Below are 25,123 nucleotides of genomic sequence, written 5' to 3'. Positions count from 1 at the left end.
TATAATTTTAATAAAATTAAATTCAAATAAAACATCGAATTAAATTTTGAAAAATAATCACATTTTGGACTGGATCTATTTTAGCGTTTCGACTGGTTCCACAGGTTTCAAATCGTTTGAAACTCATTTAAAAGTTAACTACTCCTAAAACGTGTACGCCAAACTTAAACGTTCCGAAACTTAAGGTCGTTTTACAATTCTGAGGAATCAGTATATCTTAAAGACTTGATTCATATTTTTAAAACTTCTTTCTGCAAATGTGATTTTGATCGAGATTTAGTTACTTTTTCCAATCAATAATGGTTTTAAACAATAAAATTCGTCAAAATAACAACTCAAAAACGATACCAGTTTGTAAAGGCATCTTAATGATAAACGTCAGTCATAAAATCAATATGTTTTAGAGTACAACAAGTTTTCCGTTCATTCGATAAAAACACCGTTTTCTTAGGAAGAGTCTCATTAAATAATGTCGAATTTGATTCCACCGCTGTTGAATAATTCACCACCACCTTTAAATAATGAGGATCTCGAGGAAAACGAAGATTTTGGCGAATTCGATTCGTGTAAGTGATGATGACAATAATTAATAGCGGAGAGACGATTCTTTTTGCCGTAGATTTTTCCACTCCTTTTGATTCGCCGAAAAAGGAAGAAAACGAAGTATTTGATCGCGCAAAAAGCGATGAAGATGAAGACATATTGAGGTTATGTGAACTTGACGGTGAAGATTTCCTGAAAGGTGACGACGACAAGACGTTAAAAATTAACGATGATTTGATGAAAAACGAACAAGACTTGTTAAAAAGTGGAGAAAAAACATTTAAATTTGTCGGTGATCTGTTAAAAAATGAAGAGAACTCTTTAAAATTTGATCAAAATTCAACCAAAATAGAGGAAGAAACGTCCAAATTTGTTGGAGCTTTTAACATGATTAAAGATGATAGTTTAGTGCAGAAGGAAGAAAACACATTGAATTTTCCATGTGAAGGAGTGTTGACACAAATTGAAAATGATTGTGTGTATCACGAAGAGGTTGTGGTAAAAAATGAACAAATTTCGGACATTAACGACGACGACAACACGTTAAAAGGTACGAATGATTTTGTAAATAATGATGAAGAAATTAAAAGCGTCAGTTGTGATTTGAATAAGGAAAATTTGATAACAAGTGAACATGACATGTTAAAATATCAGGAAAATTTTATGAGATTTGAAGATTTCAAGAATAAAGTAAAAGAAGAAAAGCAAAATTCGTTTACACATCTTGATGATGGGGTAGTAATAGGTAGTGAAGAACTTACTGAAAAATTGGATGGTGAATTAGGGAAAAATGGAGACTTGTATTTTAAAAATGAAGAAAACACGTTTAAGTTTGTCGAAGAGTCGGTCAAAAATGAGGAGACACCGTTTAAAATTGATGAATTCGTAGAAAACGAAGAAATAGCTGAAAAAAACGGGGAGAATTGTGTAAAGAGCGAGGAGACATTTAATTTTTGCGAATTTAACGAGGAAACATGGACAAAAGGCGAAGAGATTGATGGTGATGATGATGATGATGATGATGATGATGATTTCGACGATTTCGGTGAATTCGAAACCGCTCAGTCATTTCAAACTAGCACTGAAACGTACCAAAGTTTGGATCGAAACAACATTTCCAAGTCTTGTGAAGTCATTTTGAAAGAAATCTTCCCGGAAATTGAAGAATCTTTGAATATTTTCGTAAAAAAACTGGAAGAAAACGACGAAATATTCGACCGATTAAAAGACGTAACCGAAACTGAAGCGGTCAAGTTTCAGTGGAGCAAATCGCGAAGTCAAAATCTGTTGTTCCGATCTCTAAACATCGACACGAGAAACATTGTGAGTTCAGTAATTCAATAAGTTGTTGCTGTTTAAAGTTGACTGAACTAATTAATTCCTTATTATTCTAGCTGTACGGACCAACTTGGAACCCTTGGATACAAAGAGCTTCAACCTTCAGCAGTTCCACGTTGCAACCATTGGAGCCTTTAAAACCGCAACAGAATCAAAGTGCGGCAAAGTCGGAAGAAAACGCCAATTTAAATGTTACTGAAGTGCCGACGGTACAATTCGATTGGAACAGCTCCGGATTAATAAATCCTTTAGATTGTAAGTAGATGATTGATTGGTGTTGGTGGTTGGTATTTGTCAAAAAAAATCATTTCACTTGTACGTTGTTGTTAATGCTGCCAAAAAAGATTCGCAAACAATGTTGTTGGATCTGGAACATTTGGAAACGGCCGAAAATTGGGATTTTTGGTTGTGTAAGTAAAACGAATAGTAACAAAGTAAATTATATTCGGTATTAAATTATGAAATTGACTGTTGCGAGTGTTGCGACTGTCGTTACTGAAGGACATAAATATTTTCAGCGACCAAAGAAGAACAACGACCCGAACAGGAATTGGACTTTGGCATCAGAATACCGTTGCGGGAAACGCACATAGAAAACCGTACAGAGAAGCCAGACAACACCGTTCTGGATTTGTTGGAGAACCGATCGGAGAAACAGGAAAGTATAGTTACGGAAATGTTCGAAAGTCGGCCGCAAAATGTTCAAGCAAGTTCCTTTACGGAAGTGAACGTTGACAGAACAGTGTCGGAAAAAGTAGAAAATCGGTTAGAAATGTTTGACGTTAACGTCGCGTATCCAGAAATGAATGTTTTCCAAAGCGAGTCGCAAGTGTCGGAAACGACAAACGTGTTTGATCCGTTTCCGGCAATGAACAACCTTCGTAAAAGCACACCGCCGGAAACGCGGACCTTTGATTCGTTCGCAGTTACGAGTTGTAGTACGAGCTCACCTGAAAAGCTTCATCCGTCCGTCGAAACGACGTTTGTCGGGGCGAACGTTTGTAAAAACGACGATGACGACTTTGACGATTTTCAAACCGCGTTCGGTACGATTTTGAAGCCGGAAAAAGTGAGTAAAGAAACCGTCATCAATTGGCCGAATCCCGGTTTATCCGACGAAGAAATTCGAAGATTCGAATCGTTCACTTTTAAATCGGCCAACAATGAACAACAAGTTCAGAAAGAAGCGACGGGGGAGGGAGAGAAGGCAAAGGGGAAGCAGGAGGAGGAGGAGGAGGAGGAGGAGGAGAGTGAATGGTCAGATTTCGTGCACTTCAATCCAATTTCGTGTGCGGAGAAAGACAGTAGGGAGGACAGTGGGAAGATCGATTCGACGGAAGACGACGAATGGAGCGATTTCGTGTCTGTCGTGCCCGAACTGACTTTCACGGGAAAATGACGAAAGGGATCTTTCGATTATGTACTCTAGTATTATTTTTTGTTTGTTCCATTGGTCGATTGTTAGGTTTCTGAGTGATATTATTATTGTACTTAATTATTTATACATATACAATATATAAATTATATATATATATATATATATATAAATGTAATATAAAAGAAATTGTTGTAAATATTGATTGTTGTAACATTCCAAATTATATTAATAAATAATATGTTAAGATTTTAATGCGTTTGGTTTTTGTTTAGTTTTCGAAAGGAATGACAGACAACGTCACAAATCATTTCATCGACGGTTCCTTTCATATTTTCGTAATTTCAATTTCATCATTTTACGTAAATTATAAACGCAATGTGATGATGGCGGCAACGATCGGAAGAGAATCGAGTTCAAAGGATTGGAAACATTGCAGTAGTTGCGGAAGAGTCTTAGTCGTGGACTTGGCACCTGCTCCGAAGGAAGTCGAAGGTGAGATTGATCGGTCGGATTAGTCGCAGTCAGTCCAGTCAGTCAATCAGTCCATTGTGTTTTAGAAATAACTTACTCGTTGATATTTCGGAACGCCACTACAAGTGTGGAAAGGTGTTGTAAATTCCAAGCGAAGCGAGGTAATATAAATTCGGAAGCGTCGACGACGAGTTCAACAATCAAACAAACAAACAAACATACAACGAGAACCAATTTTCAGCCGGAACGAACGTACAAGACTACTTTTACAAGACGGTCTCGACCAGTACCGAGGATTTGTCGTCGTCGTCGTCGTCGGCCGATGATACGGTGACCGTGACAATGACAGCGTCCCACGTCCCACAGGACGACCTGCGTCCAATGGAGGCAGCGTCGATGCAGAAAAAGACCAGTTTCAAAGTGAATTCCGACGAAAACCTGACTCAGACCAACCGACTGACGGCACACTGGGAGAACGGAAAAGACGATTCCTTCGAAAACGAGTTTTTCAGCACCGAAGATGAGGAGGGGGAGGAGGAGGAAGACGAGGACGACGAGGACGAGAAGGAGGAGGTGGAGCAGGAGGAGACTGAGGAAGAAGAAAACGGTAAGCTCTGTTGGTTTTTTTGATCGAAACGGCGGTTTGATTCTTAATGGATTCGTTGATTTTCTTTCAAGAGAAAGTTTACACGAAAGAGAACAACAGTTTAGATGACGAAGTCCGGTTGGAAGGATCCTCAAATTTGTACGGCACCGGAGAATCCGTCGACGAGTTCCTGCCGGAAGAAACGAACCCAGCCGATCTCGAAGAACAGCACGGAATGACCGATTCCGATATGCTCCTGCGGCCGTCCGAAAGCCAGCAGAAAATCATCCAAGACAACCTCGAGAAAATCAACCAGTACCGAAACATAATCGCCCTTCAGCCATCCGAACTGCATCTGGTCACCGCCGAAGGCAAAAAATCGATGGTTTTCACCGAGGTCAGCAACGACTTGGACGAGAAACAGTATCTGGTCAAACCCGTTTTGGAGAAGGAAGAAAAGTCCGGATGTTGCGGCAAATTCGGCAACAAATGCAGACGACTCTTCAAGAAGAACAAAAATAAATCGTCAATTTAAAAAGAAAACCACTCTCGACATTTTTGTTTCGTAGCTGTTTACGAAAATGACAACATTTGACGCGTGTCAAAATTTTAAGTTTGTAAACACGTAAATCATGCTGAAAATACAAAAACATGAGTAAGTAAGTTCTTGATAATTCCAACGAAACTTTGATAGACAGACACTCACTTTTCCAGGTTATCAAAATTCCAGTAAACCTCCCAAATTTGAACCCAAAAGGTAAACTATCGCACAACACAACACAACAACTCGACTAGAGAAATCTTTCTTTCACGTACAATTTTCAGATCACAGATAAGAAAACAAAACGAGACGACGCAAGTTCGATGCCAATTCAAATCGTCTTATGATAAAGATGTGTTTGTTTAATTTTAGGAAACATGCAAAACTAACGAAGAAGTCGTCGATTAAAACGACGAAATCGGCCTTTGAAAACGGACCGAAGAAATCGAAAAAGTTGGAGAGAGATTCAAAACCGAGCAGACCAAACGAAACTGTACAGAGCAATGTCGAAAAAAAGTAACAATCATCATCTTCTATTCGATGAATGAATGTTGAATAACTGATTGATTGATGGGTTTTCAGATTGTGTAAACGTCACGAGAACGTGTCTAAATTGAATTCGAGCGGTCCCTTAAATTTGATCAATTTGGACACAAAAGTGAGTCACTTAGTTAGTCTCCTAAATCGAATGTTACAAATCCTGTTTGCGGTTGTTTCAGTGTCCCGTGTGCCAAGACATTCTGAGGTTGAGCAAGTTCAATTTCGAGGAGAACTCGAAGGAGAACGTGAAAAAGGATTCGATTCAGGTACAGTTGACCAGTGACTTCACAACTACCGTCTTGAAAACCGGAAACAACGTGAGTCCTTTTAAACCTTTTAAAACATATCATTTGTCCGCCAATATGTCGATTTTTGTCCCAATGCAGATTTTGTCGAAAAATTACATACCAAAATTCGAATTGTCAACGACCGACGAAAAAAATGCAAAAGCTGTTTACGAAACAAAAATTGCAGAGATTTCCGACTTGTTGAACAAACACGTGGACAGACTGAGGGACAAATCTCCGGTAAGTTTTTGTCGATAGATCAATCTCAAGGAGAAAGTGTGTAACTAACTAACTAACTGTTTTGCAGATCGCAACCAGTGGTGGTCAACGAAACTCGTTAAAAGAGGATAAATTTGAAGAAATAGCAGAGAACAAGGAAAACTTGGGCAAAACTTTGAAGAAATCTGAAAACTTCATCGACAAAGTTGATGTAAGTCTAACATGTAATTGATTAATGACATGTAATTGGTTAATTAATTAATTAATTTTTCGTTGATTGCTGTTTTGTGTTTTTGTTTCAGTTGCGACGGTTCTTGTTGAAAACCACGATTTGGTTCATGTACGTCTTGGCTTCAATAGTTTCATCGTGAACAAACGAGAAAACTTTCTCGTTGATTAATTAATTAATTAATTAATTCATTAGTTCTGTTAATAAAATTAAAGTCTTATTTTTAATCTCGACCCGTGTATTGTATTGTGTCAGTTTATTCCAGAGCACTTATTTGGAAAAACTGCAGGACATTCGGAAACGGTACGAGGAAACGATGCGACTCTTGGACGAGTGGGCTGCCAAAAAGAAACAGGCACAAGTAAAATCCCTTTTGCTTACTCGTCATTCGTTCGGTTGATTCTCGTTTGATTTGATTTTTAGAACTTTTTTTGCGTTCCGAACAAAAGCGTGGAACAAATGAAACAGGATGTTTTGGTAAAAACAAACATTTCGTTATTCATTCCAACATTCGACACGTCACTTTTTTTACTTTCTCTCGTATTTATCTAATATCTTTTTAGAATTTCGAACGGAAAGCAAACGACGAGAAGGTGAGTGTTTGTTTGTTTTAATTTCGATGAGGTTTGTGTGTTTAATCGAATTGCAGATTTATCAAAGACAAACATCGGTGACTGTGAACGAAGAAACGACCGTAAGTCGAATAAAATTTATCATTTAATTTCGAGCCTCCTTTCCGTCTCCCATCCGCCTCTTTTTCAGATGATTTCGAACGAAGAAAGTTTTGAATATATCGACGATCAAGTTGAGTCCATTTAATCGAATGCTCAATTATTCATTATTGCTTTTCGTAGATTTGGGAATACTTGACTCAAAGATACAGAAACAGGGACAAAAATGTGGTAACTTAAATTAAAACAAACAAGTAAAAGTAAACAAATAAACAAACAAACAAACAATAAAGGAACGTACAAAAGAAACCGTATACTTTTTTTAATATCAATAAATTTTTATTAAAGATTAGAAATATATACTATTTTTTACATGTCCATAATAATAATAATAATAATAATAATAATAATATAATAAAACTGGATAAATTTCACAATAAACACGACGTGGAAAAAATAATAAATAATACGGAGGAAAAAAAGCTCTAAATTATTTACAAGAAGAAGAAAATCCAACAACTTTTTTACGTTACTCTAGTGGAAAGAAACTCAAATCGAATCAACAACTGTACAAAAATTACAACAATGCTCGTGGTGTCACTTTTGCGTCTTGCGCTTCACCGGCGCAACTCCATCTTCCGTCACTAAAATCAACAAGGCACATAATTAGTTTCGAAAACGGACAGAGAGGGACATCAAACAAACGAACCTTTACTCCTCGTTTTGCGACCCTCCGAACTGTTGCCACCCGCCCTGACGCTTCGTCTCACCACCTTTTTCACTGCGTTTCCTTTTTTCAGCTTGTTCCCGCTGCCACCTACGTTGCCACCGCCTCCTCCGCCTCCGCCGCCGCCGCCGCCGCTCCCTTTTCTCAGTTTCTCTATCAGCGGTTCGTCCGAATCAGAGTCCGAGTCCCGTTTCTGTTTTTTCTCTCCGCTCTGTTCGTTCGTGCGTTTCCGTTTCGTCTTTTGACTCGTCGTCGTCGTCGTCGTCGTCGTCGTCGCCGCCGTTGTAGTTGCCGTCGCCGTCGTCGTCGTTGTCGTCGTGGACGACGTCATTTCGAGGCGGGGCCGCGTCCGCGTTTGCGATCGCGTCGCCGGACTGTTACTGTTGCTGTTGCTTCCGGCGTTCAGCGTTGGCTTATCTTCGGGAATTTCTATCAATAGCTGCTCCAGCAGACTCTTTTTGCTGACCAGTTTCTTTTCCTCCTGCTTCTGCTCCTCTTGCCCATGATGGTGGTGCTGCTTGTTGTCAACGTCGACCGAGACACTCGAACTAATGGTGACTTCGTTCGTTCCTTCCTTAATTTCCGACTGGTGCAAGCCCTCCATCTTCGCCAGTTCCGCTTCGATATCTAACAATTCCGGCACCTGAAATGACACGTACGTACAGTTTACATGAACTGATTGATTGATTGATTGATTATTACCTTCCGATTGGGCGGTGACTTTTCGCTCAACGCGTCCATCGATTCGATCCCACTATCATCGGCTTGGTGTTGCTGTTGCTGCTGCTGCTGCTGCTTGTCCTCTTCCTTCTGTTCCCGATTCGTGCTATTCGTGACGGGCCCTTTTTGTTCCTCTCCTTCCAACAGCTTCTGTTTGAACTTGGCGGCCATATCCAAATCGCCGGATGTCGGTAGAACGGGAAGCACGACGTGCTCCTTAATTTCCTTGCCGGTTTCTTTAATCTCTTTCAGTAACGGCTTGTTGACGGCCTTATCGAGTTTCTCTTTGCGTGCTTTCGGTGTCGGTGGTAAATTCGGAATTGTGCCTCGATTCGTGGACCCGACGACCACCTGAAGATCCTTCAGTTCGTCTTCTTGCTTGTCCTTGTTCAACGTTAACAGCGACGGTTGTTGCTGTTGTTGCTGCTGGTGCTGCTGCTGCTGCTGTTGTTGGTGTTGTTGGTCCGCTGCGCTCGGAAAACTGTTGTTGTTGCTGTTGGCGCTAGTGGTGTTGCTGGTGTTGTTGCTACGGGCGGTGGTGGTGGTGGTGGTGTTGCTGACGGTGGTATTGCTGGTGATTTGGTTCGCTTCGCTTGACGCCTCCTGTGTATTTAAAATTTCAATTAGACCTTGCAACGACGTGTTATTCGTTAATGACAGACACACTCACTCACCTTCTGCAAACTCTTCCTGCGGCGTTTCGCGTTCGTCTCGTCGCCACCCTTCTTTCTGACCCGCTTTCCTTTCGGCCGGATCACCGCCGAATTCCTGCCGCGCAGACTGATGTGCAGCGGCGGCACCCGCAGCTCCTCCACCACTTTGTCCAGTTTCAGCTTCAGTTTCAGTTTGCCTCCCTTGTTGATCGTCGTGTCTTCGTCCTTTCCCACACAGTCGGCACCGTTGGAACCGGCGGACAGAAGCAGAGAGTCTTGGTGCAGCAGCGACGAGGACGTTTCGTCGTCGCTCAGGTTCGTCTCGATCGGCGACGGAAGATCGGAGAAGATGTCGTCGGGCGGCGAAAGAGGCGGCGACACAGTGCGAGGCTCCAGCAAGCCGGTCAACGGATTGATCAGCATGACGCGGTTGTCGCTCGCTTCGCTCGTCGCTTGTTCATGGTCCTGTTCTCGTTCCCGGCCCGCCGGTTCGTTGCCGTCGTCCATTTCCAAGTCCAGAATCTTGTCCAGATCGTCCGACTTCAGGTCGGTCAGTTGCGGAATCAGATCGAGGAGCGGCGCCTGCGGCTGCGGCTGCGCCTGCTGCGAGAAAGGATACGGAGGCGGCGGAACCTCGCCGTTGTTGTTGGAGGAGGTGGTGGTGTTTGTGGTGGTGGGACACTTGAAGCCGTTCATCAACAGAGTTTTCTTCGTCGCGCCGTTCGTGATTCCCACAATGTTGGCGGTGTCGCCGTCGTTCTGCAACAGGTTCACCAACAGCGGACTCGAGATCGTGACCGGAGGTGTTTTATTCATTACGTTTATCACGTTATTCTCGACCGTCGTCATCGTTTTCGCAACGTGATTGTTTCTCAAACAGTTTTTTACACTGAGACAGTTCGTCAGGGGATAAGGCGGAGGAGGGGGCGGCGGAGGTTGCGGCTGCGACTGCGTTTGCGACACCACCACACCCTTGGCGATCACATCGGGCCTCTGCTCGCCCACTCCGTTGTTTTTCAAAGCGCCGCCGCCGCCGCCGACACCGCCGACGACGTTCAGTCGGGACGCGAGAAACGTGCTCGTTTCGTTCGCGATGCGATTGTTGTTGGTGTGTTTGATCTGGTTCATGCTCGCGAACGGGAACTTGTTGGTGGCAACGACGGCACTCGCGGTTGCCGCCTGCGACGTCGTCTGCTGATGCTGTTGCAACTGCTGTTGGTGCTGTTGCTGCTGCTGCTGCTGCTGCTGCTGGTGCAGGTGGTGGTGATGATTGGGGGGCAGACGGTTGTCCGGCGGACAGATCACGTTCGGGGATTTGAACTGTTGCACCTGCTGCTGCTGCTGCTGTTGCTGCTGCTGCTGTGGTTGGTGGTGGTGGTGTTGGTGGTGGTGGTGGTGGTGGTGGTGCTGCTGCTGCTGCTGTTGGACCGGCGGCGGCGGCTGAGATTGACGTTGATGGTTGTGAGGCGGCGCAGTAAAGACTGACGGGGGCGATGCTGCGGAAGAGGAACGTTTATTGTAGCGTTAAAATGATTTTACGGGAAAAAGCGATGGTGGGTTACCTCCGTCGAGGCGTACTCCGACCACTCCGAGTCTCGCCAGGGCGCCTTCCTCACAGAGTCGTCTGAGTCGAAGGGCCGCCTCGAGTGGCACATCTACGTCGATCCGGACGTCGCGACCGACGGCGCCCGCCCCTTGCCCGACGACGGCTGCGGCTGCGGCTGCGGCGACGGCCGACCGACGTCCGGTCGGCGGCGCCGGCGGCTTGTTAGACGCCACCGTTGCCATCCTGAGGACCGGTCATCTCGTTTCTTCACGCAGACACTGGCCACTCGCACTCGCACTCGGCCTCGCCCTCGCCCTCGCTGCTCCGATCGGTCGTCCGGGTGAAAAACACGTGACCCCTAAACGCAAAACAAAGATTCATTGCATTAGGTTTTACTCAAAACAATAACACATGAAAAACGAATGGAACGATCAAAATCCCTACGTCGCTACAAATCGTTAGACAACAATTAAAAACCAAAAACAAACAAACATATCGCAAACTGAGCATTTAAAAACCGAGAAACGTTATTATAAATATTGAGAGAAAAAAAAAGTTGTGGGCAATCTAATTGAAATTAAATTAGAATCAGTCGGGTCTGTCAAAAAAATCAATAAACTTTAACAATAACAAGTGACCGGTCGTGCGGTTGCGTTTTCTGTACCACATTTTTATCACATTTTTCACGTTTCCAAACACGATCCAACGAAACCTTAACCAAAAACTAAAACACAAAATCGCCATTTTGGAAAAGACGAAAAATTCAACAAAAATACAAGAAACTCGAACATCAAATGAAAGGGCGCCCGCTATCTTAACATTTAACACTCACCACAATTAATTAACAAACAAGAATGGTTTCTTCTAAAAAAATCCAACAAAAATCGATCGTTTTAAACTGAAACACTCAATCTACGAAAACGTGAACCGCCATTTTGTATTTGACACAATTTCACTTTTTGCACGTTTTTCACAAGTTTCCGCCACTTTTCCTCACCGAAAACACTATTTTTGCAGCTTTGATCAACTAACTAAAGCATTTTTTTCCTATTTTATTCAATATTCTACGGAAAAACCGTAAATGAAACACTCGATTTTGTTTCGTTCTGGCACAAATAATAACAAGACGTCACTGTTGCCAATCGAAAATCAGTGAGAATTTGGTGATTTTCGAGAAACTTGCCACTTTTCAGTTGGCGGTACTGATGGAATCGGAAGAAGGTCGGTAAAACAGTTAAATGTTTTCAAAAGGATTTTGAATTAATTTTCGATTTTTCCATGTTTTCCGAACTGTTTTCGATCGGCATCGTTCTTGTTGAACTTTTTTTGATATATCCGCTTTGTTATTTTTCAACTGGTTTATGTATTCTTTTAACTACGAGAAGATTAATCAATTTGAATTTTTATTAGGAGAGTTTGAACGATTTTTTTATAATTCAAGTGAGTTTTTATTTATATTATTTATACGTTAATTTTATGTATATGTTTTTGGAAATTATTTAAAACCGTGTTCACTTTTACGATATTCCAAATGGCCAATTAAAATTATTTATTTTCGTAATAATTACTTTTTGGGGATTTTAACTTTTATAAAAATACCATATTCAGTTAAATCATGAAACAGATGATGATACAAAATAAGGTGATCAACTTAAAACTTGAAATAGAAACAAAAGTGAAATTTAAATTTAGTTTTTATTATAATAGTGGTTCTATTCGATGTTGTCTAATTAGAATTATCATGAAATGACACACATTTGTTTGAATTTTTATTGTTTTACTATACAATTCAGATCTAAATGATGTTCACATTAAATACTATTAATTACATAAATTTATTTGTCTGGCTGGCAGGAGTCAAACAATCCTTTGTTTCTGATGGTGTTGAATGCCTTTTCAATATCGTAATTCCTAAAACAATCGAAAATACACCAAATGAACCACAGGAAATTTAATTAACGCAATTCATTACTTGTAAAATTCGGCATAAACTTTCTTTCGTTCATCGTTGATCCAGATTTTTTGTGCTACTGCAGCCACAAAGCACATGCCGACAGCAAGAGCCAAATTCTTTTTGATCTGGTTCTGTAACAATCCTCTTAGTTGGGGTTTGTTTGACTTAACAACGTCCTTTGCCATTTTTATGAAATATTTTTGGAAGCTAAAACAAAAAAAAAATTTGTGTATATCTATAAAATGAAATTTATTATGTAATGAACATACATAGAATACATATATTTGAAAGTTATTAAAACAGTAAATTATATAATCGAAATTTGATACGAACCAATGATTAAAATTAAATGTTGATTTTAAAAGAGAATATAATTAAGGCTGAATTAATTATGTAACATTAAAGTTAACCTTAAAAATTAACGACATGTAATTACCGTAAATTTTATAACCAAAAGCATTAATGAGCGTTTTTGAAACAATAATTAAGCAATATTTATATAAAATATTTGTTACAATTACCTGAAAATTTGATGAAAAATGTGTCAGACACTTTCTGTCACAAAATGGCTTAAACAGTGCTGACAACTTAATAAACATGCAGAATCGAACAATATTTATCATAAAAAAAACTGACTAAATGATTAATGAAAAATTAATGATAGTAAATGTTCTAATAAGTTAAAATGATAAAATGTGATAACGTTAACGGAAAATATTTGTTAAAGAAATTTAAAAGATTATTTAAATATTTAGTTGGGTGGTATTACTGAAAATCACGTTTCCTAACCTATAAAAACACGTTTGAAACGTTTTCTCTGAATGTTTATTATTTATCAAACCTAGTGTTAATTATCAATTGAAAAATGTGTGATTTGTTAAAAACAATAGACGACGATGAAGAAGTGGAGAATTTTTCGGAAGATTCGGATATTGAAATCGACGTAAGTTTACAATTATTGAATGGTTGTTAAATTAAATTAAAATTCAATAATAATCTCGAATTTTTAGCAGTAATTAATAATCGTGTGGTTGTTTGAGCCATGTGCTTTTAGATTTGTTTTTTTGTGGAACGTTCAGTTGTTCAAAATTAGATTTTTATTGGAAAAATGTGTAACTTTTTTTGATGGTTTAATATCAAGTATCATTGTTTTAAAATTATTGATGTTTAATTTTTACAACACCAGTTAAATAATAAATTATACGTTTTTTTAGTTCCAACCGAAAACCGTGAAGAAGCAACGGCAAGAAAAACTGCAACGTCAAGAATTCGATACGAATTTTTCATTTGATGTCGCCACCGTTCAAAATTCGGAAAGTCAAAACGATAATTTTTTGTCCAAACTGACAAAACGAAACATAAATCAGACGAAAATTCAAAAGAAAATTGACGAATTTTTGCATAACAAAAAGAAGAATAAGATCAATAATAACAATGAAGGGAAAGAAAAGGACGGGAACGATGGAGAGGATGATGAAAACGAGAAGGAGGAGGAGGTGGAGGAGGAAGATGAGGATGATGAAGATTATCTATCAGAAGATGATTATCAGCCTGACAAATTGAAAACTAAAACGAAGAATGTAAAGTCAAAGAAACACGATAACACAACAATCACTCATTTAAAAAAGGAGGAGGACGGTAACGAGGACGAAATTACTAGTTTCAATCAGCTGAATTTATCGCGGCCTTTAATAAAAAAATTGACCGAAATGAACATAATTCACCCGACACATATCCAACAGTTGACGATTCCAGAAATATTGGCGGGAAACGATGTGATAGCCTCAGCTTCTACCGGAACGGGAAAAACGCTATCGTTTCTGCTTCCGGTTTGCGAACGTCTCTTTTATAAAACGGATGACGGCGCCAAAACGAGAGTCCTAATTCTGGTACCCACCCGTGAGTTGGGCGTGCAAATTTACGAGACCGGAACGAAAATCACCGAGGGACGAATCAGTTTCGGTTTGAGCGTCGGCGGATTGGAGGTGAAGATCCAAGAAAGCGTTCTGAGAAAGAGTCCGGATGTGGTCGTCGCGACGCCTGGAAGATTGATCGATCATTTGCACAACGCACCCAATTTCTCGCTCAAACACGTCGAAATACTGATTTTGGACGAAGCCGATCGGCTGTTGGATCAGAATTTTTCGCAGCAGTTCGACGAGATTCTGCGACATTGCGCGCCAAGTCGGCAAACGCTGCTTTTCACCGCCACCTTGACCGACAACGTGCAGTCGATAGTCGAGAAAATGCGTCGTCCGAAAACGATCGACACCGTTTCGGTGTTGAACAATTTGCGACACGAGTTCGTGCGCATCAGAGACGAGAACGATCGAATGAGTGTTTTGTTTGCGTTGGTTTTGCGAACGTTCACGGAAAAATGTATCGTGTTTACGAACACGAAAAACGAGGCGCACGAACTTTATCTGAGTCTGAAAGTGCTGGGCCTGAAGGTGGGCGAGTTGCACGGAAACATGACGCAGTTGCAGCGTCTGAACTCTTTGCACTCCTTCAAGACTAACATTTGTAACTTTTTAGTGTGCACCGACGTCGGCAGTCGCGGTTTGGATATCGCCAACGTGCAAACCGTCATCAACCTGACCATGCCCAACAATCTGGAGAGTTACCAGCACAGAGTGGGCAGAACTGCACGTGCCGGAAAATGCGGTGTCGCCGTCAGTCTGGTCGGCGAGAAGGATCGAAATCTGACGAAGAGGATCGTCAAAATCGTGTCGAAAGGTGTGAAATGCAGGAAAATTGTCGATTCGGTCATGGCGAAGATGCGACAGGAAACCGCCAGAGTCGCAGCCGAAGTGAAGATCTTGGTCGAGATGGAGAAGGTCGAGAGAGAGGCGGAGAAACTGTTGAAGAAGCAGCAACAGAACGAGAAGGAAAAGAAGGAGGGGCCGAAGGAGAAGAGGAACTTTATGGCGAAGCCGAACGAAAAGTCGAAAGAGAAGATGAATGTGAAGAAGAAGAAGCGCAAAGAAAAGACGGACGAAGATTCGCGTTTGCAAAGGACGGCGTTTATTCAGTCGAAGATTGCGAAGAGGAAAGGGAAACGAGGGAAAATCCGAACGGTCGAGGAGACGAAATCGCAAACGACGTCGGGGAAAAAGAGAAAGTCGAACTTTGGAGATTTGACGAACGTTTCGCAGAAACAGGTGAAGAAATTAAGGTACGAAGCGGGCAAGAAGAGGATGGAAGGAAAGAGAGGCAAGAAGAGTAAGAAATAGTTTGGGTCGTCGCGATGTCGCGGCCGTGTGATTGCGTTGTTGTTATTCCATTGTATAAATGTTTAAGTTTAAATAAATGCATTCATCAATCAATTGTCAATTGTTTGATTTGTGTTTGTGTAATTTGATAAGAAGGTTCGAAAAGGAACGATGAACAACGTCTTTATTCAATACTCAATAGCAACAAAGAAACATGGAACATGGAATTGCGTGGAGTCAGTTGTAGATGGTGTTCAGTTGCTGCGTGCATCTGATGAAGGTCGCTCTGCGGGGCAGCTCCTTCAGTTTGGCGGCTCCGGTGTAGGTGCAGGCACTTCTCAGTCCGCCCAGAATGTCGAGCACGGTCGCCTCCACGTCGCCCTTGTACGGCACCTCGACCGTCTTGCCCTCCGACGATCGGTACTCGGCTATTCCGCCGGCGTGTTTCTCCATCGCGGTGCTCGACGACATGCCGTAGAACAGTTTGTACTTTTTGCCGTCCTCTTTGACGATGACCTCGCCGTCGCACTGGTCGTGGCCGCTGAACATTCCGCCTGCCATCACGAAGTCGGCTCCCGCTCCGAAGGCTTTGGCGACGTCGCCGGCGCACGTGCAGCCGCCGTCCGAGATGATGTGGCCCTGCAAGCCGTGCGCGGCGTCGGCGCACTCGATCACGGCGGACAGCTGAGGGTAACCGACTCCCGTCTTCATTCTGGTCGTGCACACGGATCCCGGTCCGATCCCCACTTTTATTATGTCGGCGCCGGAGAGGATGAGTTCTTCCACCATTTCACCGGTCACCACGTTTCCAGCCTGGAATGCTTTACTCATATACAAGGTTTTACGTCTTTTCATTGTTATTAATGGTCAATAATAGTTTGGTTTTCTGAGAAATTTGAAATATTTTTTATTTTATACTCACATACAATCTGCTTTGTCAACATTTATGAAACTATTATAAAAATGTTTTTTTTTTTTTTTTTTGATGATAATTACACTGGATTTACTGATATTTATCTCTGCGATGTTTATATACACTATCGCTCATATGTAGAGCAACAAATTAAAAAACTTAATCGTTTTATTAAAAGAACAATTCTTTTTAATTTAAATTAATTTTATGATTATTAAATGTCTGTCGTAACATTTCATACCTCAATTTATATACGAATATCTTAATTTATGTAGTTTTTATACAGTTTATTTCGGACAAGGTTCATAAGTAAAGCAACCAAACCTTATATTTAATACAATTGATTTTATAATTTATTTCTGAGTCCGACATCGTACTTAGAGCTAAAAATGCCTAGAAGTGTTTAACGATACAAATTAAATATTAAATTGTAGAATAGTTTCGAAATAATGAAAAACAGAGTAAAATTGCAGTAGATTTAAATTTAAACAAATCGATCGTTTCAAGAACGATTTCCAATTTGAATAGAAGGAATACACCGGAGGAGTAAGATTAACAGAGCTATGGAGAAGGAAAACAAAAACGTTTATTGTTTGTGATACTTTTATCAGTGTATTCCGCATGAATCAAAAGATAAACAAACTCGGTATGTTGGTAAGCACCATAAAACGAAAATAGAAAAGAGTTGGTCTTTTTAATAAAAAACGAACAAAGAAGAAGAGAAAACTACTATTTGCAAGAGAATATGTTAATTGGGTGAAGATGGGCAACGGTGAACAATTTTGTTTTCAGATAAAAGTCTGCTCCAATTATTCAAATCTGATGGTATTTCATAGGTGAGAGGATTAATTAATGAAAAGTTTAATCCCAACTACACTAAACTCAGTGTGGAGAGATGTTTTTCTGGGATTGGCATGGATCGCTTTGTTTAACGTAGTACGTGACGTTCTTTAGAATCATATACTTCCATTTGCCGAAGGTAACGTCATTTTAGTTGGTTAAAGAATGTCTCGCGCTTCTCAAAGAGTGCGTGTCACGCGTTGACTGGCACAAAACCTAGACCTTAATCCAATGGAAATTTTTTGAGAAGAAATCGATCGGGATATCTCTGCAAAAAGACTGACAAATATGAAAGAACTCTACGAAGAAATTTCGAATGAAGAAAAAGTGTTTGTTGAGAAGTTATTAAAATTAATGTGCTACTAGATACTAAATAAAAGAATGTACTTAAGGTTGTTTTATTTTAAAGTTGCTGTACTTTTGACCCTTGAATGGTTTTCAAATATTAATAAATGTTTAATTAAATTCACTAATAAACAATTATATTGTTGTATTGTTTTTATCAAACATATTGCATAACTGACAATAATATGGATATTTAAAAGTACTTTTTATCAAGACTTTAGAAAATTTCTAAAGTTGCTTTACATATGAGAGATAGCGTATATGTTTGATTTATTATTATAATTTAAGTGTTAATTTATATTAAAAAACAAATAAATTTTTGTTAAATGACGGTGATTTTTTGAAATCTAGTAACATCAACAATTTGAAGGACAGGTTTTTTTCGATGCTTTAGATCTGAGTGATTTATGTGTGAAAAAATTTGCATGGGTATGGTTCTATTAGAATTTTTAATCAGTTTGGAATTGTTATCTAGAGACATGGCGATACAACAGTGCAACAGTTATAATGTTCAAATGTCTCCTTTTATTATTAACTTGTTTGATCTGAAGCACGTCGGTATAATTACAATTGTTCCAAATACCTTTTTTATCATTTCAATAAATCTAAATATGATATTATAAAGAATATATAGAACAGGATATTATAAAGAATATTTATGTAAAAAGTTTCTTTAATATTTTATTTTAATTTTTTTTTAATTATGTTGATGAGTGTGCGAGAGAGACGAAAGTATGGATCGGTGGATGCGCCGATCATAGTAAGCTGTGCATATTTGTGTGACTGACACTTTCAATTGTTTTTTTCTAGAGAGGTGGAAAAATACGATTTTTGTAGTCTGAGAAACATTTGAATAAAATTCGTGGTGACAATTAACAAATTTATCATCATATAATCAAGTATGTATTGCTTATATTAGTGTTATATAACTAATAATAACATATTGTTGTGTTGTTGTTAGTGTTGTGTATAAATTATAAAACAATTAATTAATTAATTTAGATTAGTTAATATGCTTAGATATAATTTGATAAATTTCGACAATATTTTCATTGAATTAATTTTAATGATGGTTTTAATGTGGTTTTGTGGTGTCTTAAGTATTTTTTAATTGAACTGTGTTATTTTGATGAAAATTTCAAAGAATTTTCGGTATGTTACGTTGAAATTGTTTATTAAAATTGTTGAGCAATTTATTTTGTTCTGAAACATATCGATATTATTGATGTAGATAGATAAACTAATGAAAATTGAAATCGTAAATTTTTATGTGGTATTGGTCCGTCAAGTAAGCTGTGTAAATTTGTGTGGAGAGAGGAGAAGGGAAAACATTGGATTTTTGTTGTTTGAGAATAATTTCAACGAGGTTTGCACTGACGATTATTTTGTTCCGTTTAATATTCAATCATCATCATTTATATTAATTTTAAATTTTAATATAAATTAGTTAATTAGTTTAATTAATTGTATTTAGTTATTATTTTTTCATGTTTTAAATTTTTACTGTAGATTTTATGAATTATGGTTTTGTTTTAGTTAGTTAGTTTATTATTAGATTTGTTTAGAGCCAAAAAAAAGGACTATTTTATTAGGAAGGTCTTAGTCACCTCAGTTTTCTATTTTTTCTTCAGTTCTTACTTACGGCCATTAAGAAGATCCCTAACAATTTATTGATAACTCTTACCGTTTAGAAGATAACGGAGGTCAAAGTTTAAAGAATTTTAAGAAATGACTTTTTTACTTAATCAATTAATAATTAAGTAAATATATTTTATAGGAAATTAAATGCTTTACAAGAAAGGGTTCCTTTTGTAGTTAATCGATTACTTTAACCGTTTAGAAAATATTTTTCTTCGAATCCCAAGGCGTACTGATTTTAATGAAAAAAGTTTATTTTTTCTGAAATAAGTAATGAAATGAAAAAAGAAAAAGAAAAAAGTTTGTTAAAATCAAATGAAAAACATAAATTTTATGAAGGTCGTTCTTAAATGGGCCTTATTGTGTAAGATCGGTGTAATGTGCATTTATGTTGGTCGACGGTGGATTTTCACATTGTTTCTAAAGTTTATAACCGAACATTTAAGTGAGTAAATATGAAAATAAGAATTGTACATTGGTAAACATGTTGTCATAGTTGGCTGTGAATTTGTTTGGAAAAAACTGACACAACGTCAAGGGCATTTATTTATTAGATTTGGACGGTGGTGAAGGTTGTTCGCAACGAGTAGTTAGTTCTTTGATTGAAAACCGCCAATGTAAGTATCCAGTCTGAAGTCTCTTCGTTTTGCTTTAGTGTTATGGATTAACACACATTAACACAATGTTGAATATTGAAATACACAATGTGATGATAATTTCAGTGGAGTCAAAAGAATTAGATGAATCAATTAGAAGTCTGTGGTTTGTAAATGTCGGTTAGTTAGTTTTGTTGGTTTAGTATGTTGTGTTAAATATGTAATTCATTGATTACAATAAAAAAGAAAATACATTAAATATTATGTATTTTAAGAGTACAGTGTACTCGTATGTCAAAGCAATTAGCCCTTAGCTGACGTTATATTTTTTATCAATTTTTTTCTGTTTAACTACAGAGTACATATTATTGATGTACTACGTCCGATGATTTCACGCTTTAATTTAATAGACATCATCTTTTTTTCGGATTTATGGCAAAAAAGTAAATATGACAATATTTTGTAAATGTATAAAAAGCACACAAACTGAAGTGAGTTAGATGTTGCATACGATTCCTCTTTAAAACTTACTTCATCAATGTAATTAATTTTAAGTGAATTTCAAACAATTGCATTTTCTATCAAGTATTTAATTTGAGTCTTTCTATTGTTAAATTAAATTGTGGAATTTGACAATTTGTATTAATTTTGTGACGATTTATTATTGATACAGATAATTTGGTTGAATATTTAAGTGAGTAGCAATGTATACATTATCACTCATATGTAGAGCAACAAATTAACAAAATAACAATAGTTTTTAATTTAAATTAATTATTATTATTAAGTGTTTCAATATTTCGCATTTTCTTTTATATACCGATATTTTTATTGACACATTTTTTACTTCAAGCACAGTTCATAGGTAAAGTAACCATCAATACAATTGATTTATAATTTATTTCCGCGTTTGATATCGTTTTTTAAAGAGATACAAATTGTAGAAAAGTTTCGAAATGGTGAAAAGTGGAGTAAAATTGTAATCGGTTACTTTGAGGAGGATTGGCAATTTTAATAGAAAGAATATATTAGTAGAAAAAGTAAGAAACCTTTATCAGGGCATTTCGCAATTTATTTGTGCAAAAAATACTAATGGATCATATGCTTCAGTGTGCTTAAGATAACGTGAGTTAAGAAAGAAATGGTCGATTTTTCAGTGAGCATTTATTTATACTGTTTTAGTTAACATATAGTACAGAACTCAATCCAGAAAGACTCAAATTTAAATGAAGTTTACGAAGAAATTGAAAGTTAGTTAGTGGGAAGAAGTGTCGAACGATTTACTGAAAAGTTGATAAGATTAATGAAAAAAGGTGTTGAGGACTATTAGATAGTACCGTAAATAAAGGAAGGCTAAATTAAATAATTGTATTGTTGTATTGTTGTTGTCCAATATATTGATTGCATAATTGATGATGATTTAAATTTTTGAAGTTGCTTTACATATGAGCGATAGTGATAGATGTATATACGTATATACTTGTGTAAGTTTTTACTTTGAAATAAAAATTATGTTCGTAAATGTCGTATCAGATGTAAGTGTAGTATAATGTTTCGTTGAGCGATATTTAAACGAATATCGTTTAATGTTGATTGGTGTGTGCTTAGTTGGCAAAAAATTAATTTGGATTTCGGTGCGTACATTATATTTATAATTAGGTTAATTTAATGTCAATGTAATGTGTATTTCATATTTTATTATTATACAAATATATAATAATGAATCATTCGAAATAAAATGTATATATAGTACGTTTGGAATTATAACTTTCATATGGAGTAAATGGTCGTGCAAAAGTAATATTTAATTAAAAAATAGATTATTAGATAGATTTTTTTTACATGATGATAATTATTTATACTTTTTAATCATTATTTTTAATATTAGTGATATTATGAGATAGTTATGACAGTGTAGAGGCGATGATTTATCAATGTTAAAGTGATTTCGTTTTGTTCAAATGGAATTGGAAATTTGTATTTATTTCGAAATAAAAAAAGTGGATATTCTCAAACAGCAATATAGAAATTAGAATTTTGAATTGACTTTTTTTATTTAAGTAATTGAAACAATTTCAGAGAGTATAATTTTTTTTAAGGATACGTTGATTAATAATGACAACTTTTATTATTTTATTGGTTAAATAAATAAATTGTTTAAATGGTATATATTTATAGATAGTTATTTGGTATTATGAGTGGCTAATATCTGTTTTTTGTTTCGTTTGTTGGCCGTTCTTAGGCCGTTCTGTTAATTGGTTGCCTCGGTAATTGGATATTACAAAAAGGAAGAAACATTGAAGTTGGATAAAATAAGGGCATCAGTGGTCAAAAACATGAAAATCGCTAAGCAAATAAAAACGGTTAAATTCTAGTCAGTTGTGTTAACCAATAAACCCAAACAATTATACCATAGATATGGAAACAATGGTCACGAAAGTCTTAATCTTTACAATATGTAATTATGTTATAAAATTATACCAATTTACACTTTTTATTTTTGTATTTTTGTGTTGCAACTTTGTATTTTCAATTATTTCGTATAATGAAGAAGGAGAAGTGACACTGTATGAAACTATGAAAGGTTCAATATAAAGTAATTGTTAGAAAAATGTAAATATGACAATAATAATCATACATTTCGATAAGGTTTATTTATCTTTTTAGAATTGAACTAAATTTTTACAAATTGTTATTAATTAATTTGTAAATGTTTTAATTGGAATAGAGGGTTAAGTAGTTTAATAATAATAATGTAGGAACACAGTTAGATATGGTTTGCATCAATAAATAAACATTTGTTTAAGTAAACAAGGAGATATTTATAAATTAATAATAATAGTGATATTTGTTATGAAAAATTGTTAAATATTTTAAAATAAATAAAAGAAAAGAAGAGAAATTTCGAATAGAAATGGAAATATAATTTTAATATGTAATAATTTGTGAGAAAAATTTGAACAAGTTTAGAAATTAAATATATGAAAATGATAATAATTTTAATGTCACGTGATGATTGAAAATATGAAAAATTTGTATTTTTGTGAAAAATTATAGTCAATATGTATATTTATTGAAATAATAATAGTTAAATAAGTAAAAATGTATTATGTGTTCTTTTCTATTATTCATATTTCAATATTGCGTGACGAGATTAAAATTCGGTTTCGGTAGAATTGATTATTTTTTAAGCGTAAATTAAATCAATTTAAATTAGTTATGTAATTTCAAATAAAGTTGTATTTTAAAAAATATGTTTATTTTGAATTTTTTTCTTTGCAGGTGTCCAAATTACTAAATACGTAAATAAATAATGACTTTTAATGTTTATGAAGAAAAATAAAATAAATTTTTAATATAATCTTTATCTTTTTGATTGATTGATTGATTGAAATATTGATTTTCTTATATTTGAATCATTTCTCTAATAGAAATATATTTTAAAGTGATCATAATAATAAATAAATTTTAGCAGAATTTCATAAAGCATTTAAGGTACATTTTTTATTCGTTGATGAGGAGGGATTTCAATGAGGAAGTGACTAATCATCGTGGAGACGACACGACAACAGGAAAAGGGCATTAAAGGTAATAAATAAATAATAATTTGAACGAGGAATAATTGGATTAAATGTTTTAAATGATTCCAGGTAGGTCCAGAACGAGACTAGTTAAGTGGGCAACTGGCAACGCAAAGTGAGTTTTTTATTCGATCAGTATTCACTTATTTAGCTATTTTATCGATTGCGTCTTTCTTGAATTTGCTTTGCGATCAAGGATAAGTTTAGGTTTGCAGTATCATTTGGTAATTTAATACGAAGTATGAGTGGACTATTTGTTTTTCATTGGCAACAATTTGCGTTGTGTGCAACAAATATGATATGGTATTGGAATTTGTAAATATTTCATTATTTTGTTTGATGACGTCGACAATTAGCAAACTTAATAAAAGTGTGAGCGTGATTTTTGCGTAAAGTTTGAATAAATTCGGTAAATCGTGTTGTGTTGTTGTAGAGAGATCAATTGACGAATGCACATTTTGTGAATGTGTGAAAATGTCCATGAACTCAATTTTTTCTATTCATTATCTAAATGACGGATTTATGTCTCGATAAACATTGGTGTGTTGACATTGCCTCGATACGGTTCAAACAGTAATCGTACTTTCAAATATGCGTGTTTCGTCCGACTTGTTCGGTTATTCGGCGTAGAAAAGTCGCGTTTACGTATCGGACAATGCGACTTACGATGATGGTGTGTTGGGGGAAGTTCTTCCTGACTTTCCTGACGAAATCGACAAAGTGCTGCGAGTAACCGTTGGCGACGTCCAAACAGACGAAGGTGATTTGGGGGATCGCGTTGAGAATGTCGCTCAGTCGTTGGAAGTCCGGATCCGACATGCCGGAACTGGCTGCCACGTTCTGGAGGCAGTCCGGGTTGTCCGAGGCGAAGCGGCGCCACTCGTCGAGGGAGTAGTACTTGTGGACGCAGGTGAAGAGGCCGTGCTTGGAGAGCGCCTTGGCCATCTCGAAGGTGCCCACGGTGTCCATGTTGGAGGCCATCACGGGGATCCCCGAGTACGTCTGTTTCGAGTTGCGGAACGTGATTTCTCTGTACAGGTTCACCTGAAACAGGAAGTTGCCGATCTTATGGGATAGACGAAACACGTTAGATAACGCGCGACGAAAATAAACGCAGCTCAAGGTTTATGCGACTCGTGTCAGACGGTCCTAATTGGCGTTAACGAACAAGAGGCATTTTCCAATTGTCGGAACGACCCGACCTTGTCACTGATTCTAATTTGGGCGCTCTCAGTGTGCGGAGCGAGACTGAAAATCAATACTTGCATCGTTTCTGCTCTTCAAAGTCGATCGTTTCGGCCTCAGCAACACGTCTTTGAAGTCCAACTTGATCTCGTTGATTATGTTCGGCATCTTCTTCGAACGGGAACGAAAACGAAAGAAAAAAGGACGCGAAATGCGAAATTTGTGCGCGACTATTTTTAGATGTGCTCGAATCGACGTTGGAAAATCGACTGACCAACAAACCGAAGCGTGACTTATTTTTGGAACATGCGCAATTTCGAAAACCGCCATTTCGTCCCTCGAACCGATGGCTGATTGTTGAACTGCAACTTTTAATTGTTGTCACGCATTTTAGCAACGAACCGAACAAC

General features: G+C 37.3%; 7 protein-coding genes across 11 annotated transcripts; 4 read left to right on the top strand and 3 right to left on the bottom strand.

Moving 5' to 3' along the window:
• The first annotated feature begins 331 nt into the window (after window positions 1-331).
• Window positions 332-3,511, top strand: LOC126264244 (tanabin-like). 2 transcript variants are annotated; one of them, XM_049961147.1, is made up of 5 exons: window positions 332-566; window positions 620-1,866; window positions 1,938-2,136; window positions 2,226-2,291; window positions 2,400-3,511. In XM_049961147.1, the coding sequence occupies exons 1-5, from the start codon at window positions 470-472 to the stop codon at window positions 3,278-3,280; spliced, it is 2,490 nt and encodes an 829-aa protein (XP_049817104.1). In that variant the 5' UTR covers window positions 332-469; the 3' UTR covers window positions 3,281-3,511. The 2 variants fall into 2 exon arrangements, with proteins under 2 accessions (XP_049817104.1, XP_049817105.1); XM_049961148.1 differs by lacking the exon at window positions 2,226-2,291.
• Window positions 3,512-3,543: 32 nt separating this feature from the next.
• LOC109601426 (uncharacterized) lies at window positions 3,544-4,863 on the top strand. The gene is made up of 4 exons (XM_020017667.2): window positions 3,544-3,751; window positions 3,817-3,891; window positions 3,972-4,337; window positions 4,409-4,863. The coding sequence occupies exons 1-4, from the start codon at window positions 3,544-3,546 to the stop codon at window positions 4,849-4,851; spliced, it is 1,092 nt and encodes a 363-aa protein (XP_019873226.2). The 3' UTR covers window positions 4,852-4,863.
• A 9-nt stretch (window positions 4,864-4,872) lies between these two features.
• LOC109601443 (uncharacterized) lies at window positions 4,873-7,159 on the top strand. Of its 4 annotated transcripts, none has more exons than XR_007547005.1 (14): window positions 4,873-4,971; window positions 5,031-5,073; window positions 5,142-5,171; window positions 5,230-5,373; window positions 5,440-5,515; window positions 5,577-5,714; window positions 5,784-5,924; window positions 5,992-6,114; window positions 6,206-6,243; window positions 6,398-6,493; window positions 6,556-6,609; window positions 6,696-6,725; window positions 6,782-6,826; window positions 6,895-6,945. XR_007547005.1 is itself a non-coding variant. In XM_020017687.2 (14 exons), the coding sequence occupies exons 1-14, from the start codon at window positions 4,968-4,970 to the stop codon at window positions 7,041-7,043; spliced, it is 1,023 nt and encodes a 340-aa protein (XP_019873246.1). In that variant the 5' UTR covers window positions 4,873-4,967; the 3' UTR covers window positions 7,044-7,159. The 4 variants fall into 4 exon arrangements, 3 of the variants coding, with proteins under 3 accessions (XP_019873246.1, XP_049817110.1, XP_049817111.1); XM_020017687.2 differs by lacking the exon at window positions 6,206-6,243 and adding an exon at window positions 6,987-7,159 and having other exon boundaries at window positions 6,895-6,936; XM_049961153.1 differs by lacking the exons at window positions 5,142-5,171; window positions 6,206-6,243 and adding an exon at window positions 6,987-7,159 and having other exon boundaries at window positions 6,895-6,936.
• A 56-nt stretch (window positions 7,160-7,215) lies between these two features.
• LOC109601427 (putative uncharacterized protein DDB_G0271606) lies at window positions 7,216-11,514 on the bottom strand. Its single transcript, XM_049961146.1, has 6 exons — window positions 11,282-11,514; window positions 10,466-10,807; window positions 8,925-10,399; window positions 8,233-8,853; window positions 7,513-8,173; window positions 7,216-7,447 (listed from the first exon to the last, which is right to left on the bottom strand). The coding sequence occupies exons 2-6, from the start codon at window positions 10,689-10,691 to the stop codon at window positions 7,401-7,403; spliced, it is 3,030 nt and encodes a 1,009-aa protein (XP_049817103.1). The 5' UTR covers window positions 10,692-10,807; window positions 11,282-11,514; the 3' UTR covers window positions 7,216-7,400.
• Window positions 11,515-12,205: 691 nt separating this feature from the next.
• On the bottom strand, window positions 12,206-13,006 carry LOC109601435 (cytochrome c oxidase subunit 6C). The gene is made up of 3 exons (XM_020017677.2): window positions 12,925-13,006; window positions 12,422-12,610; window positions 12,206-12,360 (listed from the first exon to the last, which is right to left on the bottom strand). The coding sequence occupies exons 2-3, from the start codon at window positions 12,586-12,588 to the stop codon at window positions 12,285-12,287; spliced, it is 243 nt and encodes an 80-aa protein (XP_019873236.1). The 5' UTR covers window positions 12,589-12,610; window positions 12,925-13,006; the 3' UTR covers window positions 12,206-12,284.
• A 174-nt stretch (window positions 13,007-13,180) lies between these two features.
• Window positions 13,181-15,729, top strand: LOC126265244 (probable ATP-dependent RNA helicase DDX27). The gene is made up of 2 exons (XM_049965890.1): window positions 13,181-13,346; window positions 13,618-15,729. The coding sequence occupies exons 1-2, from the start codon at window positions 13,269-13,271 to the stop codon at window positions 15,634-15,636; spliced, it is 2,097 nt and encodes a 698-aa protein (XP_049821847.1). The 5' UTR covers window positions 13,181-13,268; the 3' UTR covers window positions 15,637-15,729.
• A 69-nt stretch (window positions 15,730-15,798) lies between these two features.
• On the bottom strand, window positions 15,799-24,978 carry LOC126265247 (GMP reductase 1-like). The gene is made up of 3 exons (XM_049965903.1): window positions 24,795-24,978; window positions 24,195-24,572; window positions 15,799-16,428 (listed from the first exon to the last, which is right to left on the bottom strand). Exons 1-3 carry the CDS (start codon window positions 24,879-24,881, stop codon window positions 15,853-15,855), a joined length of 1,041 nt encoding a protein of 346 aa, XP_049821860.1. The 5' UTR covers window positions 24,882-24,978; the 3' UTR covers window positions 15,799-15,852.
• Window positions 24,979-25,123: the final 145 nt, after the last annotated feature.

The sequence above is a fragment of the Aethina tumida genome, chromosome 1 (genome assembly GCF_024364675.1).
Source record: "Aethina tumida isolate Nest 87 chromosome 1, icAetTumi1.1, whole genome shotgun sequence".
NCBI lineage: Eukaryota > Metazoa > Arthropoda > Insecta > Coleoptera > Nitidulidae > Aethina > Aethina tumida.
This window is presented reverse-complemented; position numbering and strand designations above follow the sequence as displayed.

What these genes read in the sequence shown, in the direction of transcription:
- LOC126265247 (XM_049965903.1), bottom strand. Translation starts at nt 24,881, where the DNA reads ATGCCGAACATAATCAACGAGATCAAGTTGGACTTCAAAGACGTGTTG. An exon ending in CTTTGAAGAGCAGAAACGAT is followed by an intron (nt 24,573 to 24,794) that starts GCAAGTATTGAT and finishes TTCCTGTTTCAG; the next exon opens with GTGAACCTGTACAGAGAAAT. An exon ending in TCCCCCAACACACCATCATC is followed by an intron (nt 16,429 to 24,194) that starts GTAAGTCGCATT and finishes AAAGCATTCCAG; the next exon opens with GCTGGAAACGTGGTGACCGG.
- LOC109601443 (XM_020017687.2), top strand. An exon ending in GACTGAGGGACAAATCTCCG is followed by an intron (nt 5,925 to 5,991) that starts GTAAGTTTTTGT and finishes ACTGTTTTGCAG; the next exon opens with ATCGCAACCAGTGGTGGTCA. An exon ending in CCAAAAAGAAACAGGCACAA is followed by an intron (nt 6,494 to 6,555) that starts GTAAAATCCCTT and finishes TTTGATTTTTAG; the next exon opens with AACTTTTTTTGCGTTCCGAA.
- LOC126265244 (XM_049965890.1), top strand. Translation starts at nt 13,269, where the DNA reads ATGTGTGATTTGTTAAAAACAATAGACGACGATGAAGAAGTGGAGAAT. An exon ending in ATTCGGATATTGAAATCGAC is followed by an intron (nt 13,347 to 13,617) that starts GTAAGTTTACAA and finishes ACGTTTTTTTAG; the next exon opens with TTCCAACCGAAAACCGTGAA.
- LOC109601426 (XM_020017667.2), top strand. Translation starts at nt 3,544, where the DNA reads ATGACAGACAACGTCACAAATCATTTCATCGACGGTTCCTTTCATATT. An exon ending in TGCTCCGAAGGAAGTCGAAG is followed by an intron (nt 3,752 to 3,816) that starts GTGAGATTGATC and finishes ATTGTGTTTTAG; the next exon opens with AAATAACTTACTCGTTGATA. An exon ending in TAAATTCCAAGCGAAGCGAG is followed by an intron (nt 3,892 to 3,971) that starts GTAATATAAATT and finishes ACCAATTTTCAG; the next exon opens with CCGGAACGAACGTACAAGAC.
- LOC109601435 (XM_020017677.2), bottom strand. Translation starts at nt 12,588, where the DNA reads ATGGCAAAGGACGTTGTTAAGTCAAACAAACCCCAACTAAGAGGATTG. An exon ending in GTTTATGCCGAATTTTACAA is followed by an intron (nt 12,361 to 12,421) that starts GTAATGAATTGC and finishes CGATTGTTTTAG; the next exon opens with GAATTACGATATTGAAAAGG.
- LOC126264244 (XM_049961147.1), top strand. Translation starts at nt 470, where the DNA reads ATGTCGAATTTGATTCCACCGCTGTTGAATAATTCACCACCACCTTTA. An exon ending in ACATCGACACGAGAAACATT is followed by an intron (nt 1,867 to 1,937) that starts GTGAGTTCAGTA and finishes TTATTATTCTAG; the next exon opens with CTGTACGGACCAACTTGGAA. An exon ending in ATTAATAAATCCTTTAGATT is followed by an intron (nt 2,137 to 2,225) that starts GTAAGTAGATGA and finishes CTGCCAAAAAAG; the next exon opens with ATTCGCAAACAATGTTGTTG.
- LOC109601427 (XM_049961146.1), bottom strand. Translation starts at nt 10,691, where the DNA reads ATGGCAACGGTGGCGTCTAACAAGCCGCCGGCGCCGCCGACCGGACGT. An exon ending in GCAGGAAGAGTTTGCAGAAG is followed by an intron (nt 8,854 to 8,924) that starts GTGAGTGAGTGT and finishes TTAAATACACAG; the next exon opens with GAGGCGTCAAGCGAAGCGAA. An exon ending in AGTCACCGCCCAATCGGAAG is followed by an intron (nt 8,174 to 8,232) that starts GTAATAATCAAT and finishes GTGTCATTTCAG; the next exon opens with GTGCCGGAATTGTTAGATAT.